Genomic DNA, 26,303 nt, shown 5'->3' on the forward strand with positions numbered 1-26,303 from the left:
CTCATCTTTGTTAATTCCATCCCATAAGGTGAGCCCAGCTCCATTTAAAAAACATGCCTGTTAATACAGATAGGTACCTTAGTCTTCAGTGAAGACTGTTAGGACTAGATGAGCAAGGCCTGACTTCAGAATCTAAACCTGTTTGAGCTAAGGCACCAGCTGTGATTTTAATGGGTGGTGGGAGGGAAGGGAGCCAGCGTGAGCTACTTTTCTTTGGTTTTCCTTTTTTAAAGGTCATCATTGTGCTTTGAGGTGTGGGGTAAAGTTCTTGTCTTCAGTCTAGAGAGGGGAAAATTTTCTCTAGCTAAACTGCTACAGAAACTAAAGGAAAACACTCCTGAATTATTTTCAACACCTTTATTCCCGAAGTAACTGGGATTCCCTGTATTCTGTTTCTTTTAATGCATGAGTTAATACAGGAACTGTGTGGTTTTCTGTGAAGAAGATTAATAACCTTTAGGAAAGGAAAAAAATTAACACCTTCCTTACAGAAATAAAGTAACAGTTTTAGGAAAGAAGACTGGTAAAAACCAAGTTGAAAGCATGTCAGATTAGTGATTGGAATATCATGGTAATAACCTATCGGTAATGGGAATACAGAAAAGATTATAAACAATCAGACGCCATTCTGTTTGGCTCAGTACAATATTGTGCAGCACAAAACAATTTTTAATGTAATCCGCCTTCTATCCATGGTTGCTGGGAGAGGAGTTTCATGTTTTCTAATTTCATGTGTATATGTGTGTGTGTATGCATATATATATAATAGTTTAATTTGGTTCTCCGGCATTTTTTGTGATGTTTTTTGAACATTGTAGCAGAAGGCCTATGAGCATTTTCGTATGCGAGTCCACAAATGTGTAAACTTGGCATAGAATTGCAGTTATTTATCAATAGAAGTGTTTTTCATGTTTTCCTTGTTAGTGAAAAAAGATGTTATTGCCGCCTTTGTTATTTTCTTATAGTTCATAGGCTACATAAATAGGAACTAAGTAAAAAGAGAAATTTGAGTTTTGGGGAATTTCTAATCTCTTGAACAATAAGGTAGGAGATAATACAAAATTCTAGGTCAATTCTAGGCCAACTGATGCGGTCTCAAACAGGTGAGTTATTTGCTAGTGCAAGGGTGAGTTCTTTAACAGTATACTTAAATGGCTGTTGAAGATAAATTCTGAAAAAATGTCTTTTGTAAACATTTCAGACGTGTAGCACTCAGTAACAGGTTGAAAGGTAGCATTTAATTTCTGATTTACAAACTTTAATATTTTTGGCTTATTTCTTTATGAATCAGATTTTAAATCCATATACTATAACAGGAAGAAAAACCTTTTCTACGTTGGATTTATAAGTACGACAAATCAGCTTTGTTTTGTATGGTGCCTGTTGGTGCATTTTATCCTCAGACAAAGAACGGGTTATATGTGTTAACCCGTTTGCTTATATAACCCGTTTGCTTGTAAGTTAGTACTTATAAAGTCAAGTAACGCTGCCACACAGTCTTTTATTTCTTTGAGAAGGGAAGTTGGGAGAGCAATGCTTTTAGATAGTATTTGATGCAGAAGGAGGAAAGGTGGAAAATAAAAGTTCTTGAGGACTGATTTTTCAAGAAGGCACCGCTGGGAGCAAAAGTCACTCAGGGAGCAGTGGTTATGGATCCCTGTGGACAAAACAGCCACCCAGAGCATTGGAAATGAGTGTATTTTACCATATATGTTTGTTGAGATTTATTCAACTTTATGGAAGAATGCACTTGTTGGAACTCCAGATTGTTTGTAATTGAAAGCTTGGATGTCTTACTATTCAGTAAAGGGAAGAGGCAAGCACAGACAAAAAAAAATATTATCATGGTTTTTATTCAAGTCTTAAAGTAAACGTAACTTGTAACTTTTCCAGCACAGTTCCAGTCATCTGGAGCTGCTCTTCTGGGTCTTGTTTAAAAACTCTCCCTTTTCGCCTTCCCCAGGAGTACCAAAAAGTACTTGGTATCCATTAAAAACATCTTCATTAGACTAGACAAAAATCAGTATGCTAAATAGGAGCCTCACAGAATAGGGAAGATCCCTTCTATGACCAGGTGTATCTGTCACTAGAGAGACTGCACTAGCATATTGTAACTTAATGTTTTGGTTTTGAAATTATGTAGTGCAAAAGGAGTAAGATATCTTCTGTCCTGAGGTTAGTTCCCATGTGAGTGATCAAAAACGAAAATCTGAACATGAGAGCTGAAAAGATTGTGGTTGTAAAGGCGCCTGAAAACCAGACACAGCAAGTACAGCATGGTCATAGCTTTCCCAGAACTGAGAAGAAAGTCATAGTATATTTTAGAGTGTTGACTCCTTCACTCTGATTTGTAATCTTGGCAGATTAAAGGGTCCTTTTATAATACAACAGATCACATTAGGAAAGTCCATTTAGATAAGTGTTTGCAAACTCTATTCTCACTTATCCAGGCATGACCTGGGGGTGTCACTGGGGAGGAAAATAGAATATGTTTTAACACTAGTTATTTGAATGCCATTGTGTTCCACTCCCAGGCAATGTAATTTTATCTACAGTTGTAAAAGGCAAAGATAGCTGCAGTTTCATTACATTTGCTTTATGCCGGTTTAACTGCAAGTAAAACTCTCCTTTTGTGTAGTGGTCATATTTTAAAATTTGAATTGTTAATAAATATGTTAACTCTTGCATCTTCTACCTGACTGTACAGTCAAACTTCTATACCTTCTCACCCCCTCTGGATCTCCGAAAACACTCATCCATTTGTAAGGTTGGAGTTTACAGTACCAGTCACTGAATTAGCCAAACTACTTGTGGTGTTTAGGCCATAGAAAAACTTGTACAGCGAAAATGTAGAGAACAGTATTTTCAACAGTGTTCGAAAGGCTGTTTCGACAGCCACAGTGACAGTGGCTTTCACAGTCATTATTGTGAACAGAAGTGGCACACCAGAGGTTGTCTAGCACTCAGATAATTTCACAGCCAAGATAAGGATGCAATTTGGTAGCTTGTTGCACCTGGAGTTCTCCTTAAAATCTGGGTCTGTACTACCACAGAGCCGTCCCTCAGATACCTAGCCACAAAGCTGTTCAGAATGGAAAAGTTAACAAAGTGCTTGTTGAATGCATGCTAATACCACTGTTTCTGCATCATCTTTTAGTAGCGTGAACTTTCGTAGGGATTTGACACTCTTGCTGCTTCAGTATTCAAAGATCCACAGGGCTTGGGTTGGGTTCTACTCTCCTGCATTTCAGCCAGTGGTCCTTGGCGCCATTCCTTCTAGGTAATACCAGGCTCTAATTTTTCTTTAACTCACTTTTTTGGGGGTTAGCAAATTGCTTGTTTGGTTTTTTTGGTCATTGTATACCTCATAAAGAACTACTTGCCCTGTGGGGTTTCAGTTAGTTTGTTTTTATTTTCTGTGTTGAAAAAGATTGATTTTTTTTCCCCCTAATTGGATAAAGAAGTTATTAATAGACTTTCCCTTTTCAGAACTGGAAAATGCCCAGAAAGGCTTTTGCTCACACTTTCCAAATACAAATTTACTTCTGAGACCAAACATGGAAAAATTTAGAAAGTTAGGTGAATATTTTGTGTAGTTCTGAGCAGATGGAAACAATGTAAAATGAAAAAAAAAAAAAAAAACCAAAAATTATTCTTGACAATCATAGCTGATTGGTTCTTACAATGTTTAAGTTAGTGGTTTTAAATTGTCCATGAACTATGTAAGTAAGTTGGTGGGAACTGAGTCAGGAAAGCAAGCCTATGATCAGTAGCTTTAAATTAGGTGGTACCAAAGGGTTCTTCTGGAAAATTTTCAGGGAGTTTTCAAATTAGAAAAGATTAAAAGCTATTGATATAAGAGTTTAATGATGTCCCATTTAATCTGTTGTAGTTATAGCTTGTTTCACTTCAAAAAGTTAAAATGTTTAGGTTTGACATTTACTGTTTTAAAATAATTATTTGACAAAGATGCATTGCACTGATGTCTGTGATTCACAGTGATATCACTGTGGGCAGACGATCGTTTTATGTCTTCAGTGGAAGCAAGTAGATTGTGCTTGGGGCATAGATATTATCCCAGTGATCACAAACTGTCCTGACAATGTTTTGTCTAGCTCTTACTCTTGCATCTTTAATCTGTAAAAATTCTCTAAATGAAGCTGTAGAGATGAGATCTGCATGACCGTAAAAAGTTGGAAACAATAAAACTAGTGCTCCCAACTGTTCAAAAATTTCTCTCCTAAAACATAGGATGACAACAGCATCTGCTGGTACAAGTAAACAGAGAATAATGTCACTAAATTCCACATCTGTGCCATTACGTGCAAAATCTTTTTTATTGGCAAAGATGAAACACACCTTATATCTAAAGGCAAGAAGTTGTTGTTGTAAAAACTACAATTAAAGTCTTTACAGTCTAATCCAGGAATCCTTACTTGTTCAGATCTCATTATTACAGGAAAAGAAAGAATGCTTCTTCTATACAGGGGAAAGACTCAGGAAATAACAATACAGTTAAAAATCACTGAACACACAAAGTGTCTACCTCTTTATCCTGCTGTAATGCTCACCCTTCGCCTGCTCCTCTGGGTCCTAAGGAGGTTTCATTCTGGCGGTGGTGATGTGGAGGTCTTTCAGCAGTTGTCACCATCTAAATGACTTCAGATGCTGACAGGACGAATATGACGTTCACATTGATAGTTTCTTCTTCTTCACTGTAGGATCCACTTGGGGTCATTTTTACGTTTGCTAACAAGCTTTTAAACTTGGCTCTTTCTTCTTTGGTCTGCAGCTCCACATTACGTCCAAGTTTACTATATTGGGAACCTTACATACTTGTTGGATACTATTTCTTTGTTCTGTTTATTACCCCTAAAACCAGTTTTTTTTAATTCTCAAGTCTGCAGTTCTTTAGGTGACCATGGGTGAGCTGTCTATAGCCACAGTGTCTCCAAGTGTCAATTTTGTACCCTATCTCTTTTTATCATATGCTTGTACTCTTCGTCATCCTGTGTCTTCACTTTGCAAGGCCTCTGCTATCATACCAGGCCTGTATTTTTCTACACTGCATCATTGTGTTACAGTTGCAAAGTGATGGTGGTACCATGCAAAGATAAACAAAAGTAAAAACAAATTATCCACAGACATCTGGGCAGTTGGAAAAATTGTTGTTGCAACTAAACCGAGTTTAATTGCAGGCTAAAACAAAGTTGCAGGCAGGTCAAGGAAAGTTCAGACAAAGCAAGCTGGAAAAGCTGAAGTCCTGAGGGTTTGCAAGCCCCCGTACAAGGCTTATGGCCGGTCACTAGTGATGGCAATATAGTATTAACAGGGCTACAGGGTAACAGTGCTGCAAGGGCCAGCAAGGAACTCTGGTAACACATTAGCTGTCATGTTACCACCAGCCGTTAAATACGGAGGTCTTGGCATGATGCCGAGCTCAGAAGGTTCCTAGGGTGCTTGTCAGCTGAATCTGGGAGTGAAAACCCGGAGGTGCCTCACAAAATACCAGTACTGCTCATTATACTGTTTTTCTCAGTCTCCAGCACTGCCTGCTCTCAGAGAGGACTCTAGGCTTGATTAGTCTTGTGCTCTGACCCAGTCTTTATATTCAAATTTTGGTCCCTCCCTTTTGCCAGAAGGTACTGCCTCTCTAGCAGAGTCAGCAGATGTAGGAACGTGTGCCCGCACTGAGATGCAGTTCAGTACCTTCGTTTAACCTGTTGCTGAAAGTGGCTTTGATGAGATGGTGGACTATAAACTTGTGTGGCTGAAATGCGGGTACCTGTTCTCATCTGGGCCAGAAGAGCAAGGCAGGTAACTGTGGGCAGAAACATCATCTCTGCTGCTTTGCCTTGGAAGCTTGACTACCGAGGTAGGCAGTGTGCTTATGAATTTCTGAGAAGGTGTGGTGGGAGGCACCAGGAGTTAGCAGGAGAAGCTGCTGTCGCTGTTGCTTGCCTTCAGCATGCAAAAATCAAGAGTCAAATATATCAGTCGTGAGAGTGAGTTAGTAATGATCTTTAAGAAAGAAAAGTAATTTGGGATGCATATTTCACATTTTCAAGCTTTTCTGTATCCCTGCGAAATTTGCTTTTAAAAACAGCAAGATTCATATAAACTTGACCTGTAGTAATGCACCAGTTTCATAAGGCATGTCAGTGCTTGGAGAATTGACAAAACTCTGACATTTAAGTTCGTATTTTTGAGCAGTGAGCACTGCAAGGAGCTCAGCACTAATATTTGCCCTTTGTCCTTGCATAGCATTTATAACTTTTTGTGGTCATTGCTACCATCACTGCTGCAGTTGTTATTTTTTTAAATAAACTTCTGAAGCCCACTAAACTATGTCAGTTCTAAAGTTTGGTCAGTACTACTTCCTGAAAACCAGCCAGTAGATTGTGGTTACAATTATTTGAAAATTGTTTTTAAAATCCCTGGACTCCAGAAATCCATGGCCATAGCCTATAGGTGTCTTAATTTTTCTCTGAATTTTGATCTGAAATGTTTATTACGTTTGGTTTGTTAGTAGATGAGAGTGAAAGAAAAGTATGTTGTTATAGCAGTATATATATAAATATACATATTTATTTTTATTTGTGTTCATATGTTTGCACGTTTCACACATTAAATCAATCAGGGTAGAAATACCTTTAGTTACTCTTTCCAAAGTTTTGTCTTTTCTGTCTTAGAGCTAGCATGGTGATATCCTCTACAAGACATTTATTTGCTGTAATAGCTTAGTTGTTCAATCACACATCAACAAAGAATATAGTATTTCAGTAAAGTTGATAGTCAAAGCCAGGAAACCTCATGGAAATTTTCACAAGTAGAGGACAATTTTTGAAATATGATATTCTAATAGAAAGCTGCTTGTCTTACATGGGAGAATGATCTGTAATCAAATTCGTAGAAATATTTCGGTGATATTTGGTCTGATTTCCTCTTAAGGGGTCACTTCAAAGACACGCAAGCCACTTATGGTCTGTTTTTCTTTTTTGTAGGTCACATACTTTATTCCAGTTTTGTGTTACTGATTTAGGCCTTTTAAATTCAGCAATCAAATATGGCAAGTTTCAATATATTCCAAATATTTTTCCAGTATGTTTTAAAATGACCCATGTCTGTCAATACATGTAATCTTACTCCCACTCTGCTACAAGTTAAGAATCGATTTAGTACATTATATTGTCAGGCCCTATTAGCAACAGTTCAGTTTATACTTGACACAGACTTAACATTTAGTCCATGTTAAAAGTAGATAGGCAAACATTTTGGTTAGAAAATTTAATTATGTTCCTGGTAAAACTATAGCTTTCTATGAATTATTTCACTGGGCCTTGCTTACATCTTCATATTTCCTTTTTCCTACCTAAATTCTAGACTTACTGTCTGCTGCTGATAATTCTCATCAGCACAGTCACTAAACTGAAACTATTGCTGTCAGTGCTGAAGTGCAGAAATGCTGGTTTCTCTGAAGTTGCCATCTTAACCTGTTTTTTCTGAAAAGCATCAGTAGTGTCCTTCCTTATGATGTGCAGTGGGCGGTTGGGTGACCTTCTGACACCTCTGAAAAAATACTTTTTAATCTTTTCTGGCTTTGTTGAGAAATGAAATTGTGGCTTCATTTTCTGAGAGAGAGATGTCTGCAGCAGTTCCTTGCTTATAGCAGAAAAGCTTGAACAAATTAGTGTATCTCAGACCCTGTCGCTTCATTTCTACTTCCCTTTCTCATTGGCCTTCACCAGAATACAGCTGCTGTAACCGCGTTGTGAAGGGCAGGGAGGATGTGTGTGTGTCCACATGTGTGCGTGTGGGAGGGAGGTACGGGATGCAGGGAGGAACTGGGACAGCACATCTGCATCCACCGACCCAGAGTGCACCTGCTGCACTGGGCAATGCAAACGCAGGGTAACGCAGTCCCTTTAGTCATTCCTGAGTCTCCTCTTGCTCCTTCCCAGTGCTTGTGCTCCTGAATAATTTTTGAATGCGTGAACATTTTTGAGTATATGAAGGTTGCATCTTGGTCAAGACCCACTCAGAAACAGGTTTATTTCTTCTTTCAGTGTCAATCTTGAGGCATAGCTAATGGCTGAGAGGTGATGAACAGTATCTTTTGCTCCACTTAGTCCTGAATCTTTCCAGTTCTTGAGAAGCAGCTCAGAAATCCATCCTTCCTCAAACCTACCAGCCCTATTCCCTTTTGGCTGTTGTCTCAGCTCACATCTGCCTTTATCTGGCTGGTGGAGAACCCTGGGTGAAACTCCATGGTTTCTTCTCACAACTTGGGCAAGAAAGCAAACCAAATGTTGGGGTTCTTTGGCCCAGATCCTAGGAATGTGGACAGGGTTTTCTGGATGAGTTTGAAGTCTTTGACAGAGCCAACAAAATGGGGTCTCCATGCTGTCTAAATAGATTTTCAAGGACAATATTTTTAGAAACTGGCAAGACACTGAAGCAGTATTCACATCCCCCCATTGTATCTTACCGGCTGATTTTACTGTTAACCCACAGGGTAGGATTGGCGTGAAGGAGGATTTCTTTCACTGGGACAGCTGTCCCACTGAGGCGTTGAAATGGGAGTGGTGGTGGGAAGCGTAGACTGTTATTAGCCTGTGTGGAGTTGGGTGCTTATGCTTCCACAGTGCCAGCATCCTACCACTTGTTTACATGACTCCAGAAAGGAATCTAGGAAAGAGCCTTGCAGTCAGCATCTTGGCCCACAACAACCCTCTCTCCCATTGATCTAGAAAGATCAGGGTAAACAAACAAATCATTTTATTTTCCAGGAAGAAGAAATGAAATCAACACAAATGAATGAGATATTTGGAACCAAAAAAAAAAGTTACTTCATTTGAAAAGACATCCAGTATTGTGGCTATTAGGCACAGTCTTGGCATGCATTGTGTAAGAAAAAAAGATATATGGGTCAGAAATATAGGCACAAAACACAGTTCAGGAGTACAAAACAAATGTTGATGGAGAAATACACATCAGCAGATATTTATTAGTAGCATAAGACTCCAGTTTTGCTATGCTGCCTAAATCCTGGTAATAATCTTTGTGGAATATTGCTCCGACACTAACATTTATTTTAAATTTTCTAAATACTTGACACTGTTTCATTTTCTGAGTGAATTAGTTATGTCTTGTTGAAAACACATATGTTGAGGAAAGAATTCATGTGTTTCTGGTTTGTCCTCTAATGTTGCTATGTGTTTTTAATTTATATAAATGTTTCAAACAGTAAGCATAGGAATCCCAGCAAGTCAGAGCAACACCATGTAAAACTGAAGAGTGTTTGGGAGATTTTTCCAGTGTGCCTAATGGAGCTTTCCTTCCCTGTGAGAAAATGTCGTGTAAGGAAAGTAAATGAATGGTTAGTCTGTGACCCTGGAGTGCAGTCCTGTTGCACAGGTGAAGCTCATTGTAATCCAGTGGTTTTAGAGCAGAATGAGAGATCCCATCAAACACATAGAGGACAGAGCTAACTGCTGGTTGTTTTGACCAGAATACACTGGCTTTAACTAGTGCTGTGTTAGTCTGTGAAGTGGATAAGTATTCTATTCAGATAGATCAGATAGTCCTAGACTTTTTGTTGTAATCCGAGCTTGACCAAAACTTCTGATTACAGATCTAGTTTCAGTGCTTTTACCCCCTCTGTCTCCTGTGGTCCCCCTCTCTCATTGCCTGTATGTTAGAGAATAGTTTACTGCCATCCATCTGTAATCAACAGCAATATGAAATCTTTAGCAAATGTCTCACTCCGCCCTAGTGAGGCCACATCTGGAGTACTGTGTCCAGTTCTGGGCCCCCCAGTTTAAGAAGGACAGGGAACTGCTTGAGCAAGTCCAGTGGAGAGCTACCAAGATGATCAGGGGGCTGGAGCATCTCCCTTATGAGGAAAGGCTGAGAGACCTGGGTTTGCTCAGCCTGGACAAGAGAAGACCGAAGGGGGTCTTATCAATGCTTATAAATACCTGAAGGGTGAGTGTCAAGACGATGGGTCTAGACTCTTTTCAGTGGTGCCCAGCGACAGGACAAGGGGCAATGGGCACAAGTTGGAACACAGGAAGTTCCACCTAAACATGAGACAAAACTTCTTTCCTGTGAGGGTGCCAGCGCAGTGGCACAGGCTGCCCAGGGAGGTTGTGGAGTCTCCTTCCCTGGAGACATTCAAAACCCACCTGGACGCGTTCCTGTGCCCCCTGCTCTGGGTGTGCCTGCTGAAGCAGGGGGGTTGGACAAGAAGATCTCCAGAGGTCCCTTCCAACTTGATTCTGTGATTCTGTGTGTCTGGTTCATCTCTGTTTCAGGTCAAAAACAGTTGGGGTTCTTCTTGTTTTTTCCTGCCTTTTTTCCACTACCTCACCCTTTCCTGCAGCAGGAAGAGCTCAGAGAGGGGGTTAAAATCTTTGTTTTTTCCAGGTAGAGCAATACTGTTTCTGCATTCTGAGCATCATGGTTATGATGAAAGAAGGCTTTAGAAGAGGCAAGCTTTAGCAGGATGTCAAAAGGATCATTTAACTCAGAAATGTGTTTCCAGTCTAAACTCCTCAACAGAAAATATGTCTCCTGTTCTCATGGGCTTTTCCATGTCTGTATGGGTAGTGTGAGAGCCTCAGATCATGAGGAGAAAAGTCATCACATGCACAAGAACCTTCACCATGATGTAACCAGCATGTTTGTTGTGAAAATGGTAAAGATTAATTTAGAGTAAAGACCATTTGTAAGCTGTTTCAGTTTCTGTTGGTAAAACAACGGAGGAGGCTGAGAGGGTTGGACTTCAAACTGCTCTGTAGCAAGACTCATTATTTACCATGGCATTATGCTATGCTCAACTTTATAAAAGATGTTCTGCAAAGTGAAACAGAGCTGTGCCTTTTTCTTTTTTAGTTGGGAAATGTGTGTGTTACAAATGCTAACTTCCACCTGTGGGTGTGGATATTTTGTGCTCACAGAAGGAGAACCGAAGAAATAGAAGTGTTATGAAGACAAGTGAAATTAAAACAATATCTCAATAAGAATGCTAATTGTATTTTAGTTGTGAATATAGACAAATAGTCTTAATTTGCACAAAGAAGTAAGTGGGCTAATTTGGAGTTTTCTATTAAAAGTACTTCAATATATCAAAGAGATAAATTTAGGTTTTTAGATTAACTGAATTTGCTGAAGTTCATAGCAGGTGAAGGATCAAGAAGGAAGTTTGTGACTTACAGATTTGTCTTTAAGTAACGGGAGAGGGTGGACAGGAAAGCAAAGAGAAAGCAAGCTTCTTTTTGCTGCTGAAATGGCCTTTTATCTAAATATCACTGAAAGTTTGCATTTGGGGATTTCCATGCTGCACAGATACATTAATTGTATCTTGCGGTAGGTTTGTTTGTTTTTTTCAGGAAGGGGACAGACCAAAGCTCTTTGGCAAAACAGTTGTGGAGGTAAGGCGGATGTTAGCTTGTAGTTGTACAAGCTAATCAGCAAGGGATTATTTTAAGGCCGAGATGGCCATTATTTTTGCTTGAGATCTTGCAGGCAGTCAGAGTGAGACTGAATGTCTTGAAAGCTTCAAGTCCACAGGATGTGGGGCCATGCATCTGAGCAGAGTGCTTTTGCTTCCCATGGCCAGCTGCCAGGACTGAAGGTAGCAGGCCAGAAGTGGTGTCTGATAAAGACCTTTTCTTCTGGCCATATGCTTTTGTGCTAATAAAGCACCAAATGGAAATGACCATTACTGGTATTGGGGGTCAACAACAGCTTTTCGTACTTCTGTTGAAGCCACAGTTGAAAACTGGGGTTGCAGCAAAACTTCATGAAGTGCAAATCTGCTCATATTGCAGGCATCTACTGTCTGCAGTATTAGTAAGGACAAAGCCAAAGGCTATGTGTAGATGCATCGTGCCATTTTCGAGATGGGGTTTGCCTCGACATGAATTACATCAGCCTTTGGGATTGCTGCCTGCAGGAGTGGTACCAGTCTTTGGTACCATCTGAGGAAACTATCCAGTGTGTTAATACTACCTTTAATTTGGCAGGAATCCTACCTCCCTTGGTTTCTATCAAAAACGTGACCATAAAGTTGTAATGATTGAAAATGTTGTAATTCAAGATAGTGATCAGAGCACCTGTCGTTTGGGTCTGTCAGGCTATGCAGTGAACAGAGGGAAGTCATCCCTGCCTGAGCTAGCACAACAGTGGGAGGGATCCAGTTTGCCCAGCTGCAGCATCAGGCCTAAGCTAGTCATTTAAATTCTTTCTATAATTAGAGAAAGAGAGGTACCTTCATGGGGTGATTCATCCCACCTACCCTGGAAAATGGTGACTCATTCTCTGGAAGTGCCTGTGTCTCACTATTGACTGTATAGAGAACCTAGCAGTGAGTTGAGATCAGATACCTGCCTCCTATGCAGTTTAAGTGAGATAAAACCCTTTCCATAAGTGATAAGAGCTCAAACCTATGTTCTTAAGCAGTCTTGGGTAACTGGTAAGGGTTGGCAGTTAAATAAAAAAGCTCTGACTGGAATTCCCCATCTCTTTTATTGTAGTATGGCATACATGGGAGGTCTTAAAAGGCATATCCTGGTAATGCAAATGTACTTGAATGAGACAGTACCACTAGCTAATACAAACCTTCATTTAACCTGTATTAGATTAAAAATAATTCACTTTTCCTGCATGCTTATTACTAGCTGTTCATAGAAGTCTACCTTGCATAGTAATTTCACCCAATGGAAAAAGAGCTCTACATCCTGATCTTTTGAACTTCTGTGTTTCAACACAGGATCTTTTCTCCTGACAGTGGCAATTATAACTCCTCCAAACAGCAAAATTCTGAAAGTTTAACTATACAAAAGCAAGTGTAGTAACAAATGCTGTCTCATACTTATCATATACATTCATTTTTCTTAATAGCACCAAGTCATTTAGTAAACATGTTAACATATGTTTCTTAGAGCCATTCCACCCACTCACCAAATGCTGACCTGAAGTCAGTCCTTTTTAGCATAAGCTTATTTCTTTGTGCTCCTTCTCTGACCAGCTATTGCTATGACTAGTGCTGAGCGAGGTCTGGCAGAGCCTTTTCTATCTTCAGTAAACTTCAGTAAACTTGAATGTGAGAGTTAGTAATCAGAAGTTAAATTTACAGTTATATCTGAGAATGGTGCCTTCCCATTGTTTGTGATTTATGCTGTATAAAAAGATTGCTTATTTATGCTGATTATTTTGTTAATTTTTCAGATGTGGACTTAACTGATGTTATAATATGCAAAATCGCTCCACACATGAGGAAGAGAGACCTCTGTAAGTATGATCAGTGTAAGTAAATTAAAAATGTATCACTAAGTAAGAAATTAGTATTGCAATTTAAATGAATAGCGGAGAACTTAGCCTTTGAAAATTATTGCACTCAGTAATATTTAAATAGAAATAGTTTCAAAACAAAGAAAATACCTATTTTAACTTCTCAAGGATTGACCCTTTTTAAGAATGTCAGCAACCCCAGAAATTTTTAGCTGAAAAACAGCTGGACTCTTTCACCTAACTGTAGCTATGTGAACATGTTAGTTATTCTCTAATAAGGTATTTGTAGGATTTGGGGGAAGGAGCTATGGCATCCTGCCTAAATCTCTGCAAGCACATTCTGTAGAATTCTGTTTCATTAGGCAGTTAGGTTTAATGGACTTACAAACCATTAAAAGTCACATTACATAAAGAACAAGCCAAGGAAAACCTATTGCTGAAAGAGGGAAAAAGAGTTAGTAAAATGGAAAGACTTGGAAACTGGCAAAGAATTTTGGATTAGATGAACTCCAGAGATCCCTTCCAACCTCGACTATTCTGTGATCCCGTATGAACTGGAAAACTGCCTACCTTAATTTTGGCTGTCATAAATTTGATCTATAAGCAGAGTGTTGTTTTGTATGCTGTCACGGAGTTTCAAAGCTTTTGGGAATGGGACATTCAGAGCTCTCAAGTTCTGCTTCTTCCACTCGAGAATTTATTCTTTTCCTATTTGGAATTGGCTTATGACGTGTTGTACAAAACTCAGTCGAATCACTGAGACAGATTATTAGTTCTGAGTAGCAATAGACTGGCCCATCTGGTGGACACAGCCCAAATTTCTTCCTCTATAGAATGAGCTCCCCATTTAGAATCTCATTCCTAAGCTCATGTAGATGTCAAGGATTGTGTTCAATTCAGTTGTCTTAGATACTTAACTTGCATCTGAATTGTGGATGTCCAGCAAACCAGTGCTAGTTAAGAAGATGCTTGAGTTCCCTGTGGAGAGAGGGAGATTCTTTTGAAATCCTCCAGAGGGAGATGCTGACTACTTAAGTTTAGAGGCTTATGTTAGACAGGTTGGATGTTCCTTTGGAGGCCTTCGGACACTTTTAAAATGCCTGTTTAAAGAACAAGTGAAAACTAGGTGCTTTATTTAATTAGAATGCATCTTGCCCATTGTTAGGTCCCTCAGCCTAAGAAGAACTAGTCAGTGTATTGCTACCTTTCAGGTAGAGCAATACAGATTTTGCTCCTAATCTCACGTCCTAAATGAATGGAGTTTGTCATAATAGTATGAAACGAATACAAAAGTTCCATAACTGCAGTGCTAATATGGCTGACAGAAGGAAGATTCAAATTTATCAGCCAAACCAAAAGCACCACATTTAACAACATAACCAAATTTTCTATAGGCTGTGTGCTGCTTTCTTAGCATAATGTTTCACTTTATAGGCATTGTGAGGGGAAGAACAACTGTCATGGAAGTCTGCAGACCAATAAAGTGTAGGGTGAAGGAAAAGCACAGGTGCTGCTGTGTGCCACATCAGCAGGCATCCCCTTTTGCTTTTTCTTTGTATCACCATCCCAGCATTTCATCCTTGCTCTGGCCCAGTAGGTTTTATTTATAGTTTTCAGTATCCTTTTCTCATGGCAGTAGAGCATGGAACGACACAGTGTGCTGACACTAACATTTCCTGCCCTTTTGTTCTGTGTTCTGCCGACCCATTGTCCCTTTGTCCTTATCCCTTGTCGTACCTCTGCAGGCAGAGGCCCCATCTGACGAATTTACTTGTGCTCCCCAGGGATTATGAAAACCAGGAAACTTCATTAAGGACGGTTTAATAACTTAGACAAAGGAGAAGAGCAGCTGGTCTGTTAACAAGTCTCTCTCAACCCCCATTCTCTGACAGAAGAGCCTTTCTTACACGTGGTACAGTCTTCAACAATTTGCAGTGAAACGCTACAGATGTACGGTTCATGCAAATTGAGTTGCTGTGCGTTGGGTCTGCCCTGAGCGTTTTATTTGAATGGCCTGAGGCAATTTTATGGCAGTAGGTTTGCTGCTGCTGAACAGAACGGTGGCTGGTAGTGACCTAAAATTTTGGTGTATGTTCTTGCTCTCCTTATTGCTTAGAGTGGTAATGTTAGAGGAATAGCAATTGGAGACAACCTGCTGCACTCTGCTACTCTCGAAGGCAAACATCAGTAAAGCCAATCAGCAAGAAAAGAGGGGTTCTTCATGACAAAATGACAGCAAGAGAACACAGTCCCCGCCATGGTGCAAAATCCCGCACCGTGCAACGGGCCTCCACCATTGATGTCACCTCCGACATGCTAGGCCTTTCTCTAGCAGGTATGTGCCTTCATGCCAGCTATTGCTTGGTTGCTCCTTTCAGAATCTACCTTGTCCTAACTGTTTTTTCTTTTAATTGCTAGAAGATTTTCATGTGTCTGGTTATCTGGAGGGAATGAGATAAGGCAATTATACTAAAAAAATAAAAATCTCAAACTTACCATTTTTAAAATAGACAAAACATGAAAATTGGAGAAGGAAGGAAAAAATAAATTAAACTAGATTTTGTGTAGTTATGTTTATCAGTCAAAAATAAGCAACAGGGAGAGAAAAAAAAAAGAATGTCAAGGTTGAGGAAGAGTCTTGGCAACCTCCTTGTTTGACATTGTATAAAATTTTCAAAAGAGTTCAGGGAACTGAGAATTATCTCCCTCATCTTTTATGGTGAGTAAATTAGGATTGTAACCCCAGAGGCTTTATTTGATTAGTGAGAGAGACAGGTACTTTCAAACTTCTCCCTACTCACTGATCACAGAGGAGACGTATCTGATTTAATAATTTGGAGTTAATAGTGGCCCAGACACTAAGTGGCTTTAATCCTGTTGTTTTCTACTGAGATTTGGCATTTTATATTCCCATATTCCATATAATCTTGCATAGTTTTACATATTTTAACATGGTTTGTGAAATGAGGTCATCTCAGGTTTTTCAAATCATTTTTAGGTACCAAAAATCAGCTAATAAATATTTTAAACATCAGTCATGGCTCGTTGAATTAAAAATATTTTTTTTTCTATAAAATTTAATTTCTTTCTCTGTAAGACTGCAACTTCAGGAGAGGATTCATGTGACAGTAATGATTGGCTAATCTTATGTTAATTTTTCTGATTTACAGGAAACATTCAGGATCCAGATGAGCCGATTTTAGAGTTCAGTTTAGGTAGGTTTCGTGATTTTTATGCTAATTTTGATGATAAATGCTATTGAGTATGTGTGCGGTTTTTTAACTGTTGATTTTGAAGTGCCTTTCATATAGTACGAATTGAAACTCTGCTTTGATTTTTATGGAGATGTGGTACGGTTTTCTTACAGGCAGCCAGCAGTTTGATTTTGTGATCTTTTTAAAGGTCTGTAATTAAAACACCTGTCCTATAAAATTTTAAATGTTTACTATGTGAATGTTATTTTTAAATGTTTATTTTGTTTATGTGAAGATACAGTGAAACGATCTTCAGCCTCAGTACATCAGTAGTTCAGGTCTTCAAGCAAACTGAAGACTTGCTGGAAACACCATTTTAGGACAGAATATTTTCTAAGTGTTACCAACGATTACACATACCTTCTTTCCTGTGGTTTTTGCTGTCAAGTGATAATGTGAGATGCAGAAGTGACCTAATTCCTAGGATGGTTAAATTTGGACAAGAAGCTTGTGACCTCACTTGAAGAATAAGTGAAAAATACTTTCTTGGTGAAAATTCAGTCTACATTTTCAACTGCAACATGGCTTTCTTGGCTTAATAGTGGGCTGGTGTTTGGAACGTTATGCTCCTAACAGTATGTTTGAAATGAAAAATCAGAAAACTTTCTCAGATGTGTATAATTGTGTTATGAATAGTAATCTTAAGAACTCCTTGGAGCTGAATAAGGTACTTAACTATTTTCAGATAAATTAAAAATATCTAGAACTGCAAAGCTGTCTAGTGTACATTTGAACATTTTGCTTGCCCAGGTAAATTTTAGAATTAACTTTCTGCATCTAGCTGAAGCACAGTCAGACCATGCTGTACTTGCCTGTACCTAGATAGAATTTGGCTCTGAAGTTGAATGTAATTGTGTAGTCACTCACTGAAATTTTTGGTAGTTGTTTCCTACTCGCCATAGTCCCCTCCCAGCAGTTGAACTCAAAATAGCATTTTAGAGGAAATTACTGTCCTTTTACAATTACAAGCTAGTTGTCCTCATAGTATTGCTGCTTGATCAATGTTCAAGCACTTCTGTTGGTTTTTCATGGCAAAATGCTGTTTGGAAACGGGCTTAATGGAGTGTGACTTCAATCAAATGCAGCCATTCTCATAAGATTCCCAGAGGAAAACCCATGTATGTGCACTGTTCTAATGAGCTGAGCCGGGGGTGGATAGGCAGGTGTTAGAAGAGAACAAGTTTAAATTACAGCTCTACAGCTAGGAGCCAGGCTGATCTGATTGCACATTTACTGTTTGCATGCACAAAGGTGAGTGATGTCTGCCTTTATAGCGTGGCTATATGAATATGAATATTAGGCCCTTCATGGCTTTATTGTTCAGGGTGTATAATATCCTTTTACAAAAATGTACAGTCTTACAGCAATACGAAAAAGATCCTAAATCTAATTTCATTTATCTATTGTGTACCTAAAGCTTGCAGTGAGCTGCTAACTCCATCACTAGATCGAAAACCAAATAGTTTTGTAGCAGTGAGCGTAACTACACCTCCTCAGGCGTTCTGGACGAAGCATGCGCAGACAGAAATTATTGAGGTAAGTGCTGAGGTACTCCTGGATTATATTTAAAATTGAAGGTAACGCAAGAAGCATTTCCTCCTGACAAATATCACCTTGCATTAATTCCTGCATTTTTTGCTTATGATTACAGGGAACAAGTAATCCTATCTTTCTAAGCAGCATTGCCTTTTTCCAAGACTCTCTTATCAATCAAATGACACAAATCAAACTCTCCGTGTACGACGTCAAAGATAGATCTCAGGGAACAGTAAGTTTTCTTTCTTCCTTTCTTCTGTTGCATCCCCAGCCAGTGTGGAGCAAGGAAATGAGAGGAGATAAAATTAGTAACTTTTGTGGAAGAAAGCAAAGGGGTAGCAGCATCTGTCCTAGAGAAGGAAACATGGGTAGGGAAAGGAGGGAAAAATGCTGCAGGATGGACTTGGCACAGTGGGGAGCATTGCCAGTTTTCTCAAATAAGACCTGTTAGCAGCAAGTCTGGGAGCCACTGATTTAAATTAAGAGGTTCTGTCACTTGTTCTCTTCTGTTGTGCACCTCTTTACTGAGCTAGATAACAAATGGGATCCAGTACCCCTAACTGAGGCCTCTAACTTGTGCTAAAACATTGGGCCTATTATGAAACAGTCCTTGTAAATGCAGCTACCAAGTTCCGTGTGTAGTAGGCACAGTCTGGTGGAAGTTTTCCATAGGGAGCAATCATGTCTGTCTAAGTTTAGGAACTTTCCAAGTCTGTTTCGGGACCTTGGAAGTCTACTTCTCTCACTGCTTAAAATTTAGATGCAAGCTGGTGATGAAGTCAGGCAGATTAGATTTTACCAGGGGCTGCTACCAGCCTCTAAATCATGTTGTGTGAAATGGAAGAAAGAGAAAATAAAAGAAGTCCCCTGGAGTCCTGGGGGGTTATGTAGTGTTTTTGCGGAGGATCACAAATTGTAAGGTACAGCTTGCCATTAAAGATTTTTAATACAAAATAATGGAAAAATAGTAATTCTAGTATCCAAAACTTAATTTAGTAAAAAATGGGCCCACACTAAAGCCACCTTTTTCTCAGCAAGTGACATGAGTTCAAATTCAAGGTGAAAAAGATCGAGGGAACTTAACTGTTTTGGAGCACCTTCTAATTCATCATGAAAAATGGTTCTTTGTTGTCTCAAAGACACTTATTAGTATCAGTATCTAGAATTCCACAATACCAAAAATTTGTGTTTTTACAAAACAGAAGATTGTTTCTGAATAGAAGGTGGCTTTCAGGAGAGCATCCATGCAGTTGGCTTCCTGACACAGAGATTCTTGGGGTATTCTGCCCAGATAATTTTTTCATGTTGCTCTCAGAAATCCCCCTGCCCTGATTCCATAGTGATTTTGTTTGGGTGTAAGATTTATTCTCTTACTGAAAAAAGTGCCAGCTCTCCCAGGTTACTACTTGGATCTGTGGGCAATTCAGTCTGGACTGTTGTCCAGATAGCTATTTCAATGGCCTCCGCAGGGGTAGCAGGACTTTTCTGTAGAGTCCCATCATGGGAAGCCTCCAGGGAAAAAGGAATACCTCCCAGGGAGGTGCCTTCTTCAGGAGGAGCCAAGTCTGGGTCAGGGGGAGACTATGAAGTGTCAACTCAGTCAGTCTGAGTCCCGCTCAGTCATTGCTTTCAGTGTTCCTGTATTGCTGGCCCTAAGCTTGTATATATGGAGGTGCCTCCCCTCAAATCCTTGAGAAAGAAAAGGGCTTATTGTCTTCTGGTAGAAAAGGGATTTCTGATAAATTACCAAATTTATTAAATTTTAAAGGGGTTTAATGTGCATGGGCATATGAAATTATATTTTTGTTCTCAGACTTTTGTGCTTAATAATTGTATTTTGGACTTTGGTGCTGTGGACAAAGCCTTTGTTCATTGTAAAGGTAAATAAATACAATTTCAGTACTCATCTTCTTCCAGATGTATTTGTTGGGTTCCGGGATGTTCACCGTAAAAGAACTTCTACAGGAGAAGAATCACAGGTTGCACTTAACACTAAGGTTTGTAATGTTCTTCTCCATTTAGGAATTAACAGTCTTAATTCTTGAAAGCATGCTTAAGATGTGATGAAAGCTGTCCATGAGATGTGATGAAAACTTTTTGTTTGGTTGGTTGGTTGTTAAATTCCAGGCCACTATTAAGTAAAAACTATTTTATATTGCATCATAATTAAAACATGTAGGACAAGACCATGGTGAATAATGTTAGACATTGGTTCTAGTTCTACAAGTCAAGAAAGTACTATCAACATCGATTTAAGTTTTGTGCATTTCATCCTATCACCTCAGCGTATGTGTCTGTGAAGAGTCGCAAAATAGAGCATTTTTAACTGTGCAGATGTATAAAGAGCCTGTGATGGGGAGAACGAAACCCATCAAAACAGACGCTTATCTTAGCTGTTTGGAATACCTTGGCTGAGATAAATCTAGGCTCTATTTACTATTTCAATGCCCACCTGTTGCTAAATTGTGTATTTGTTGCTAAATAGTCTATCAATATAATGCACTAGGAGTAGGAGTCACCGCATTAGAGCAAGATTGATCGATGTACATTTCTAGTTTAATTCATATTGGAAACTTTCATGGAAGAAACATGACTCAGGAGGGAGTGAAGAAGAGTGTGTGAGTCTAATACCAATCCTTAAGGTAGTAGTTCTAATCATAGAAATCAAACCACACTCGTAAAAGCCAGTGTGGGATGAAGTTAAGTGCAGGATTGGGGAAGAATCAAGAAAACAAAGTGAGATTAAGAAAAGAGAGCTCTGATGTGTAAATGCACATTGTAGTAGCATGCGTTGAAAGTCGGAGAGGCATCCCCATCAAAGAAGGCAAGGGGAGGTCAGTTGAAGGTGGAGAGCACAATCAGAGAGGCTGAGGATGATGGTGTTGGTAGTATTGGCATAATCAGCACTAGAAGCAATGACTGTGATAAACCTGCAGAAATTTCTGGCCCAGACACAACTGAAAAAACATGGGGAAAGCTTCTCATGCTAAGAGAAGAGATGGGTGAAGTTTTCAGCTTTTCCACAATATACTGTAAAGAAATAATTGACGTGATTTAACGGGGGAGCAGATGAGGGAAATGAGTCAGAAAAGACATCAAAAGTATGATAATAATGGTGGGTAAAATAGTCTGTCATAGGTGCGAAGATGAGGGTCTTTTGAGGGAGAGGAAAAAGAGGAGGAATGTGATGGCAGGAATTTCATGGTTGTGTTAGACATGGTTATTCTGTAAGGTTTATTCTTTCATGACTAAGTTGAAAATGGACTTTATTAAACTTTCTTGTTTTGATATCAAGTGTATTCTGATTATCAGAGCAAAGGGCATGAATATATGCATGTCTTCTCACTGTCATGTTCCCCCTCGCATGTATAAACCGGGTGCTGAGCAATGTCGATATAAACATGCTGCATGACTTGGATACTTGAACCTTTTCCTGTAGTCATCTTGTGTACTTATTTCTTTTGCCTCACCAGTATTGTCTGTTCCAGAGACTTTTTTTTCCTTAGTTGTCGCAGTGTATTTTTACATGTAAACAACAATTTTAAAATACCATTTAGAATCTATCTTAAAATAATAAGGTCTCTGCCAAAATTACTGTGTGTCATGGGTGAGAGAATGAATGCTAGCGGTGGTAGATCTGGGTACTGGTGTGTATTTTAAAACCAGCAAGATTAGAGCTTTTACCCCACTAGGTTCTCCATCTCTGAGTCACTTACTTCTTGCTCAGTCATATGTTCATATGGTCTCAGCTTCCCTCCCCAGCAGGGATGGCTGCTGGTCTGGGAAGGTGGGACAGAAAGTTGTGCTAGTTTGTGCTGTGCAGCTCCTCAGCTGTTAGTGACCTGTCTCAGCTGCTAGTGACCAGCTCCCTGGGGATCTCTGGCATTTGTTTCCACGCACCTCCCTGATCTCCAGGATCTTTCTCCACCTCAGGGATCTTTCCTCCATTGAGAATCTTCACCTTCTTCTTCCCTAGACCACTTCTTTTCAGGATCCTTCTTTTTAGCATCAGCTTTTCCTTCTGGAATGTCAGGCGCCCATTTTTCCCAATCTAAATAGTCTATCTGCAGAAGCACAAAATGTGATCAGCCTCCTAACCAGTGGCTTTGACTGACTTCTCTATTAAGTGGAAGATTTGGGACATGGTACTTCTCTTTAGTCCACCTATTATAAAAATTTACCAGTTGCAACTGTACCAGTTGCAGCTAGCAAGTAGCAGGCTTCTGACTGAGAGTTAAAAGTTCAGTTTCAGACGTTCACACGCACAGGCACACGCACACACATGCATGTACATCCACTTATCTGCTCCCTGTTAATGTTCACAATTTAAGCTGCTTTTGCCTACAACAGGCTAACTGTAAAATCTGAACTCTTTCTGGTTTCACAGTAGAAGTGAAAAATATGCATGGTTTTAGGTTGCCTTCAGTTAGGGGGTCTATTCAGCATCCCTGCAGAAAGAGGGGAGTGTTTTCCTGTTGGAATAACACATTATAAAAATATGTAAAATGAAGTTGGAAAGCTTCCTATTTGAAATGTTCATTAAGTCTGAAGCTTAATAGCCTTTTATAAGTGTTCCCTTGTTGATAAACAGGTCCACCTCCAAAAAAATCTCAACGCAGAGTGTTTGTTGCAGGTCGGCTGAAAGTGACCGCGTAGGTAACATTACAGTTATTGGATGGCAAATGGAGGAAAAAACTGACCAAAGGCCTCCAGTGACAAGGTCACCCGATACAATTAATGGAAGGGTGAGTATGAGCATTGTATCAGCTTCAGAAAGATGCAGATTGGTAGTATTGAAATCAGTTGAGATCTGCTGTCAACTTTCCTGTCCATCTTGGTATTTAGTAGTGTTTTACAGCTTCAAAAAACTGTAAAAAACAGCCTAATGGTGATGAAACAGTTTTGTATTTTGCAGAGCTCTTGGTGCTAATGTTTGTTAAAAATCTTGGGAAAAATTTTAGTTTACAGTGATTAAGCTTTAGCTTCAAGTGCTCATGCCTTTCATCAGAATAGGCTTGCGGTACTGCGCGTTGGCGCACTTGGGGCACTGATAACCAGTTTCACAAAGATGTGGTATTGCACACCTGTGAACTGGAAGGTGGCATCGTGCAAAGCTGTGATGGGGATGCTCAGGGAATTTCCAGAATTTTCACAGGCAACTTTTTAAAAAGAGATACCTTAAAGGATTTTAATAAAACTGAACAGGTTACTTGAATACTGGCTTATTATTCATTTTTTGTGATCCCCAAATATTTGTCTGAGAGCAGATATTTATAGTGCTTTCCCATCCTAGACATATGTCTAATCCTGTAAACCCGGTGTTCTGAATATCCTGGTGATAATTACACTCATATCTGTGTATCACCATCACAATGTGGATTAGTATTCCTTTGTATCCGGCCAGACCTGTAGCTGGCACATAGTGGTGCAATTCCTTTGAGAGCTCTGGAGCTGTTCTAACAAAAAGTAGTTGAAGGGCTGGATGAAAGTGTTTACAGCATTTTGAACTGTGCGGTAGAAGTAAATAGGAGCGCTTAGATTGGAGAGTTTTAGTGTATTTATTTCAGCCTGCAGTATTTTTTGTCCACAGCAAACATTTTTGAAATATTTTAAACGTGCATTGTGTTGACTATTCCTTTCAAGTCGGTATAATAAGGTCATCACTACATGTTGCCCTGGCACCAAAGTTTTATCCTTTATGATTTGGGTTTTTTGTTTTGGTTTAGACTGTGTTACCAGTTGATGAAAGTTTAACAGAATCTTTAGGAATCAGATCCAAATATGCTTCATTACGGAAAGATGCACTACTGAAATCTGGTAAGCTGCTGTGGACTGTAGCAAGTAAGCTTTAGGCATCATTAAAAGCTTATCTCTTGCTGTCTGCCTGTGGCCCCAGGGCATTTAAGCAGATGTTTTGTTTGAATAGGAACAGGCTGCTGATTGAGCAGCCTTCTGAGGGTCATCCAAGAATAAATTATTTTATCATCTGCATATTTTATTTTATCATCTGTATAGTAAAAACAGTGGAAGCAAGCTTTTGTCATTAAGTTGACTATAGTATAAAATTTTCCATGCAATTTGCTAGTTTATTCCAAAGCAGTCACTGGGGGGGTAAGGGGAGGGATGGAGGAAAGCAGTGGCTTTAAAAAAAAATTTCTTCAAGAAAGATTAGTTTTCCAGCAAATCATTGCATTAAAGGAAAATGCACAGTACATTAAAAAAAAAAGAAAAAAGAGTAGTTAAAAAGTTGAATATGTATTTTATTTCCTTACCAGTGTGTTAAATAATTTGGAGGCTTTTTTCTGCAAAGGCTGGAAGAATGTTGATTGCAGAATGACTGTGCTTGGAAATGCTAGACTGATGCCTGGTTAAACCAGATCTTTACGCAGTGTGTTACAGCGCGTTAGTGAATCAAAGCCATTTACTTTACAAAAAGGAGAGGATTTGTGTACTTTTAACTCACACCCTATGCTAAAATAACATGATTTTAATTCTTTAGTGTTTGGTGGCGCCATTTGCCGAATGTATCGCTTCCCAACCACTGATGGAAACCACTTGAGAATCTTGGAGCAGATGGCCGAGAGTGTCCTGTCGCTGCACATCCCTAGGCAATTTGTAAAGCTTCTATTAGAAGAAGATGCCGCAAGGTGAGTTTGGACTGGTTTGCATGTGCAGTAATAATACAGCAGTGATGTGGCGTTATTGAGTTACCAAGACATACCTCTCTGTTGATGCACAGAGGCACTGAAGGAAAAACAGTAAAAGCAGCAACTTGCTGACTGTACAGTTAGAGTGAATGAGATTTCATGTCAGAGTATAGAGTCTGGGCTTGAGTGTGTGGTAACATGAACATACGGAGGCTAGGATGTGAGAGAACTGTTGGCAGAGTGAATGCTTAGGGTCATACTGCACTTATCTGCACTCAGGGGTTATCTGTTCCTCTCACAAAAGTATCGATAAGGCCACAGAATATATTATTCCACAGTCATGTGACTTTATGACGACCACTACGTTAGAATACATAATCTTTTTATATAATCACTTATATACTTCAATACATCTTGTTTTTTAAGTATAGTTTATTTTTAATATAAAGAGAAAAATTAATTTGAATTAAAAATAAAACATATCTTTATGTTTCATGAGTGGGGAGAAGTCTGAATAGATGATACAGCATAAATGAAAGAGTAATAACTCCAGCTGCTGAGAATTTTGAGAAAGGAGCAGAGACTACACAGAAACCAGCTGAGGAGGAATGAGTAATTAGGGTAGCAGACAGAGAAGAAAAATCAGAATTACTTTGAAGGTGAACTTTGAAAAAATCAGTTGACTTCTAGTGCAAAGCAAAGATAGATGAAGGAGTACTGACTCCTCTCAGTGAGTTAAGACATGGCTTTGAGAGTCAGAAGAGTACTTTTGAATGGAAAACAAACAAAATAAAAGCAAGTAAAATGAAATCCTGTAAGACAGTAACGACTTTTTCTCATTTTAGAAGGTGGGAGGGAGAAGGAAATCTGTTGACCATTTTGTAGGTTTATTCTGAATTTGCTTCTTTGTGAAGCAATTAACTCTCTTTCAGGTGATATGCCCATTTAAGACTTTGATTTCCCTGCATTTGTAGGCTGTGATTTGCAAACATGATGGTTTGTGTATTCTTTATAAAAGCCAAGGTTGAGATGGTAAAATGATTTTAGCTGTATTTCTGAGTATTGAGGTTTTATTTTGGCTATGTTTGAATCCACTCCTAGAGGCCTAATTAAGTCTGACCTTAATTAAAAGTGAAATTATCTAGTGCTTTCAGTGTCCTATATTAATACATTTCAATTCCTTTGGGATATTGTGAAAGAAAATCATGTATTAATCCATATGAGCAGGCGGAATTAGTCTATGGTGTTTTCCAGTATTTTCATATTTTGCAAAAATTATAAATTTGGCAGCATATTTTTGTAATGTATGGAAAAACTAATGCATGACATGACTGTTTGAGTTTCCAAAGTTCACATTGATTTTTTTTTCCTGCTGTTGAGTTCTGGTTTTTAGTGATGTGCACTTAGTAAGAGTAGTCAGATTGTAGATTCTAGAGAACGAATGATGTATCTTGCATAGTTGTCCTGCTGCAACCTTGTTTGAGGGGGCTTGGGATATGCCGTTACACATTTAGACATGGGTTATTCGTAGTTTATTTTATATCTTTGGTTCTCTACAGATTTCTTCACA

The 26,303-nt window shown here is 39.1% G+C and overlaps 1 protein-coding gene across 15 annotated transcripts in view; it reads left to right on the forward strand.

Moving 5' to 3' along the window:
• Window positions 1-26,303, forward strand: part of INPP4A (inositol polyphosphate-4-phosphatase type I A) — a 130,106-nt gene that overhangs the window by 62,610 nt on the left and 41,193 nt on the right. For 8 of the 15 annotated variants that reach the window (XM_075093219.1, XM_075093280.1, XM_075093245.1 and 5 more), the window contains 9 exons: window positions 13,234-13,296; window positions 15,413-15,631; window positions 16,467-16,511; window positions 17,968-18,086; window positions 18,202-18,318; window positions 20,004-20,083; window positions 22,720-22,831; window positions 23,813-23,903; window positions 24,586-24,733. In XM_075093219.1, the coding sequence (XP_074949320.1) occupies window positions 15,526-15,631; window positions 16,467-16,511; window positions 17,968-18,086; window positions 18,202-18,318; window positions 20,004-20,083; window positions 22,720-22,831; window positions 23,813-23,903; window positions 24,586-24,733 (818 nt within the window). In that variant the 5' untranslated portion in view covers window positions 13,234-13,296; window positions 15,413-15,525. Of the gene's footprint in view, window positions 1-13,233; window positions 13,297-15,412; window positions 15,632-16,466; window positions 16,512-17,967; window positions 18,087-18,201; window positions 18,319-20,003; window positions 20,084-22,677; window positions 22,832-23,812; window positions 23,904-24,585; window positions 24,734-26,303 lie in introns of all 15 variants that reach the window. The other 7 variants (XM_075093171.1, XM_075093263.1, XM_075093199.1 and 4 more) reach the window with 1 other exon arrangement.

This window comes from Phalacrocorax aristotelis, chromosome 1, assembly GCF_949628215.1.
Source record: "Phalacrocorax aristotelis chromosome 1, bGulAri2.1, whole genome shotgun sequence".
Taxonomy (NCBI): Eukaryota; Metazoa; Chordata; class Aves; order Suliformes; family Phalacrocoracidae; genus Phalacrocorax; species Phalacrocorax aristotelis.